General features: G+C 58.4%; 1 protein-coding gene across 1 annotated transcript; it reads left to right on the forward strand.

The window, feature by feature from the left end:
• The first annotated feature begins 301 nt into the window (after nt 1-301).
• On the forward strand, nt 302-2,913 carry C1QTNF6 (C1q and tumor necrosis factor related protein 6). Its single transcript, XM_006890221.1, has 3 exons — nt 302-436; nt 637-883; nt 2,366-2,913. Exons 1-3 carry the CDS (start codon nt 302-304, stop codon nt 2,911-2,913), a joined length of 930 nt encoding a protein of 309 aa, XP_006890283.1.
• The last annotated feature ends 2,231 nt before the right edge of the window (nt 2,914-5,144 follow it).

Here is a 5,144-nt window from a genome sequence, read left to right on the forward strand (position 1 = left end):
TCCGGAGGAGACTTGTCTTTGCCTTTGAATTTGTCCACCCGGAGGACAAATGTGCAGACCAGCACCGGCCTGTCGGCCTCGACCCTGCACACCTGACCTGTGAGAACATTAGCAGCACACAGGGACCCTGTGGCTGGAGTCAACGGCATTGCCTGCCTCCTCCATCAGGAACACGATACTCCTGGCTCTGAGTCATATGTCCCCTCTCCCCGTGCAGAGTCCTTGCACTAAGTGTCCCAGCGTGTGTGCTTGCTGGAATACTGGAGTCCCAGTGGGAGGAAAGGTGGGAAGAGCTCTACTTATGGCGTGTGGACAGCTGGGCCTCTTTGGCGGCCGCTTGGCAAAGGTCTACCAGGACATTTGTCTGCTCCCAGCTCTTCACAGTGCGGCTTCCTCCTTCCTAGAGCCCGATGTGACAGGAGCCTCCGTGGACAGGGTGCTGGGAGGACCAGTCCTGCTGTGACTTTGGGATATTGGCTTCCCTGTGTAGTCCTCAGTCTTCCCATCTGTTCGATGGAGTCAGTGGCACTCACTCACCAGAGGGCGCTTGATGTGGGTGGCTGTGCCCTCGCTGGGCATTGGCACGCCCTCGATGTTCATTTACAGCGAGCATCTATCCCTCCTTTCCTCCTCCAGGTCACCATGGGGACAATCGCTGTGCGACCCTGCTGGGCAATGTTCCTCCTCCCACTCTTGGTGCTAGGGGTCCCCACCTCTGGAGGCGCTGTGGAGTCCAGCCCCCCCGGGGGGTGCCGATGGTGTTGTGACCCTGAGGACCTGCCAGCTGCTGCCGATGCCGCAGATGTGCCGCTGGCCTCTGCGTCCGCCCTCCCCTACGTCCTGCCCGAGGTCAAACCCTACATTAACATCACCATCCTGAAGGGTGAGTAGCCACCTGGAGATCAGCTTGGTCCGGGCTGGCTAGGCCGGGAGTAGGGAAGACCTGGGGGTGGGGGGCTTCTGGATCCAGAGGAAATGGAGGTGGCGGGAGTGGGTGTGACCCCAACAAACTGCCCCAGACCCCTTAGTTCATTCTCGCAGTTCTTAGGCACTTACTGAGTCCCCGGGGAGTCTCTGGGTGTACAAATGATTAATGTGCATAGCTGCTAATGGAAAGATGGGTTTCTGGGGACCTCAGAAGAAAGGGCTGGCAATCGACTTGTGAAAAATTAGCCACTGAAGAGTCTACAGAGCACAGTTTTCTCAAACACACGTGGGGTTGCTTGTAAGTCTGTCAGGTTGTCCTCAGCGGGTCCTAGAATGACACCACGTACCGGAAGTGTGCTAACCGTTAGGCTATAGCAGTCGCCAGCCCAGACAAACAGCTTCCCACCGAGGAGCTCCTGGTCCAGAAGGGGAGCTGGACAATGAACAGGAAATCTGGGAGATAAGTCAGTAAGACAAGGGGGATGCTAAGTTCTAGGGCCAGTGAGGAGGTGGAAGGGTGAAGGGCCTCAGGGTGCAGGTGAGGGGCAGGAAGGTTGCATGTTGACGGGGTGGTGGTCTCTCTGAGAAGGCGAGATCTTGGTGAGGATGGGGAGCCCTGTAGCTAGCTGTCAGCAGGCAGAGCATTCCAGGCAGTGGGAACAGCCAGGGCAAAGACCCCAGGACAGGGTAGGGCCTGGAGGGGGCAGGAGGAGGACCTGAGGAGAGACCGGAGCCAGAAAGTTGAGGGGCTTGCTGGCCATCATCTGGGCCCCAATATGAGCAAGATGGGCAGCTGGGGAGAATGTGAGCAGACGAGAGTTGCGATGGATTAAGATTTCAAGTGATAGAACCCTGACCCTGTCACAAAAGCCCTGACTAAGCGCTCCCTGCCCCGAACCCCAGTGTTTTCCATCCAGTGGGTAAAGGTCTTCCCCTTGCTTCTATCTCTGGGTCAGAAAATGCAAAAGTGTAACTGATCGCACCTCTTTCCCTGGCCTTGGGCTGAGTGCAGTGGCCGCAGGCAGGGGTGGAGGCCTGGCCCGCGGGAGGGAAAGCACAGCAGAGCTGGAAACAGAGCATCTTTAGGATCTTGTTTCTGCTCCTGAGCTGTGAGGCCTTGGGCAGGTCACTTAACCTCTCTGAGCCTCAGTGTTCTCTCAGCGGACATGGTCACGAGGTTCTTCAGGGGGCTGTTTGAAGAGGGGATGCCTGGTATACAGTAAGTGCTCAATAAATGTTGGCCCCTTCATTGGGCCTGAACAGAAGCAGAACCTTCTACAAACGAGTGTGAGTGCGCCTTCCCTGGGCTCGAACACAGTGGCCATGGAGATGACACAGGATCAAGCTGCTTCGAGTTGAGCTGGACATAGGGAGCTAAGTCAGTGGGCACCTGGGATGGGGACCCTGCCCTGACCTTCCCCGCTTTTTGTCCCCACAGGTGACAAAGGGGACCGTGGCCCACTGGGGACACTGGGGAAGCCGGGCAAGGAGGGCCCGCGGGGAGAACGTGGCCCGCAGGGCTCCAAGGGCGCCAAGGGGCAGGTGGGCAGCCCCGGGCCCCCGTGCCGGACGCGCTTCTCGGCCTTCTCCGTGGGCCGCAAGACGGCCCTGCACAGCAGCGAGGGCTTCCAGCCACTGCGCTTCGACACGGTCTTCGTCAACACAGACGGGCACTTCGACCTGGGCGCCAGCCATTTCGCCGCCCCCCTGCGCGGCCTCTACTTCTTCAGCCTCAACGTTCACAGCTGGAACTTCAAGGAGACCTACGTGCACGTGGTGCACAACGAGGAGCCGGCCGTCATCCTGTACGCGCAGCCCAGCGACCGCAGCATCATGCAGAGTCAGAGCGTGATGCTGGCCCTGGAGCCCGGGGACCGCGTGTGGGTGCGGCTCTTCAAGCACGAGCGCGAGAACGCCATCTACAGCGACGACGTGGACACCTACATCACCTTCAGCGGCCACCTCATCAAGCCCGAGGACGACTGAGCGCCTCCCAGCCGGTCACCTGCCTCCTGGCTGGAAGGCTCTGTGCCCAGAGGCCCTGGGCAGGTCCCACCCTTCTTCTGGCCCTCGGTCTGCACCTCTGAAGGGTGGAGAGGGCACCCCACAGACCCCTCTTCTTTCTTCTTTCCTCCCATCCATTTCTCCCTCCTTCTCCTCTTGGGCATCTTGTAAGGAGCCTCCTAGCCTACCCATTCTAGCACTTTCTTCCAGGCCAATACCGTTTACACTTGAATGGGTGTATGAGTCACCTGGGGAATTCTTTAAAATGCAGATTTGGCTTCCGTGGGTCCAGCGGGCCCAGGAATCTGCCTTTCAAACATGTTCCCACGTGATGCTGATGCAGCTGGTGACGGCCCACGCTTGAAGAACAGGCTTCTTGAATGTTCCTCAAGTTCTGGTGCTTCTGGAACATTCCAGGATCCTCCAAACATTCTAGAAATCTCCCCACATCCTCAGGTTCTCTTATTGCCCCAGCATCTCCCTGTCTGCCCCCACCCCCTCATCTGTCTTCTTGTTTCACCCACTTTCTGGCTCACCTCCCACGTCATGCCCACTGCCCACTTTGCAGCCACTTTGCATTTATGCATTCACTCCTCAAATCATCGCTGTGTCCCGGCCCTGGGAAAGCAGTGGTGAATCAGTCACAGGTCTGTCCTAGACATACCAGGGGAGAACAGGAGGACACAGACGACTAGGGACAGGTGTGGTCCCTGTCCCATAGATCCATCCGGAGCTTTTGGGACCACGACACCCTTCTTGCCCAGTGCCCCTCAGAGCTGGGGGACGTGGCCCTTGAGATGAGGAAGGCATCCCTGCCTGAATCCTCATCCTGACCAGTCCCCCTAATTAAGCAATCCTCAGTGGGACCCTGGGAGCCCAGAGTCTTGGGGACATTGGGAGTGAAAGTGACTCTCAGGAAATTGACCCAAATTATTTCCCACACAGCTGTTATGCGACCCTTCAAGGACCCCTAGTCTCCTCACCAGCACCCCTTTCCTGCTCTTCCCAGGCTCTGTCACCACCTTGCTCAGGCCCTCCTGCCTAAGGCATCTGACCTGTATTCTCTGCTGACGGACAGAGGTATCTGTCCCCCGGTGCTCACTGACTCTCCTAGGCCCCCTCTCCAGCCCTGAACCCCTTCTTTGCGGGCTTTCTCAAGGTGCTAATGGCCCCGATAAGCAGCTCCCGCCAGGCAGAGCCCTCCTCCCACTGGCCTGGTGGCCAGGATGAGGGCCTTGGGCTTTGCCCCCTCAGCAGGTCTGGGGAACTGAAGTGGGCAGCATCCCAGGTCAGTCACGGAGGCCTCCTCTGAGCCAGGAAGCTGAGGGAGAGGCTGAGTCCAAGCAGGGAACATCAGACCCTCCTTTGTCCTTCTATTTGCTACCCCCACCCTACGTGGACAGGGCTAGAACTCACCACCTCTCCAGGCAGCCTCAGAAGGTTGCAGTCTCAGGCCAAGGTAGCAGACGGAGCCTGGAAGGAGGGCTAGGTGGCCGGGCGGCCTTCTAGCCTTCCTGCCTCCCCATAGCAGGGTCGGCCTCTCCCTAGGAAGAGACAGCTTCGTCCATTGGTGCTCATGCAGACCCCGGGGCAGAGGTGGCCCCGGCCTTGTCTCTGGTGCTCATGGCCGAGGGGGCTGTGTGACAGGGGTGGGGCCAGTCTTACGCTGTGAGGGCCACTGAAGCCAGTCAGGGCCCAGCTGTTCCTACCTGCTTGTGATTAAAGTTTGCTTCATCTTCTTGGCCGTTCATGCTGATTCCTTCTCCCTGCTGCCCTCGGGAGGATGTGGCCAAGGTCCTTGCCCACGTGGTCCCCGCTCCGGAACCACACCCCTCGGTCACGTAGGCAGCCCAGGAGCCTGGGTTGGCAGAACTGGTGAGTCTGCCGTGCCGGCTGCTGGCTGTGACCACACACAAGTTCCCACATCCCCAGGGCCTCGACTACTTTGTGTGTAAAATGGGAGTGGGGGTGACCTATCTACTTCTCGGGAGTTGGATGCAAGGTGTGGGGAACGCTGTGTTCATTCAGTGAATCGGTGCGTGTTGAGTGCTTACCGTGTGCCTGGCATGCTGTGGGGTGTGGGGTGTCGGCGGGGTCATAACCAAAGTCTTGGGAGACATTTGAAGGTTCCAATGGAACCGTTCACCCTCACTTGGGGATTCTGTCTAGTGTTTTACATTTAGTATTTACAAGTCTCACTGCCATTACACGTC

The sequence above is a fragment of the Elephantulus edwardii genome, unplaced genomic scaffold (genome assembly GCF_000299155.1).
Source record: "Elephantulus edwardii isolate Elephantulus edwardi_28Jun2011 unplaced genomic scaffold, EleEdw1.0 scaffold00086, whole genome shotgun sequence".
Classification (NCBI taxonomy): domain Eukaryota; kingdom Metazoa; phylum Chordata; class Mammalia; order Macroscelidea; family Macroscelididae; genus Elephantulus; species Elephantulus edwardii.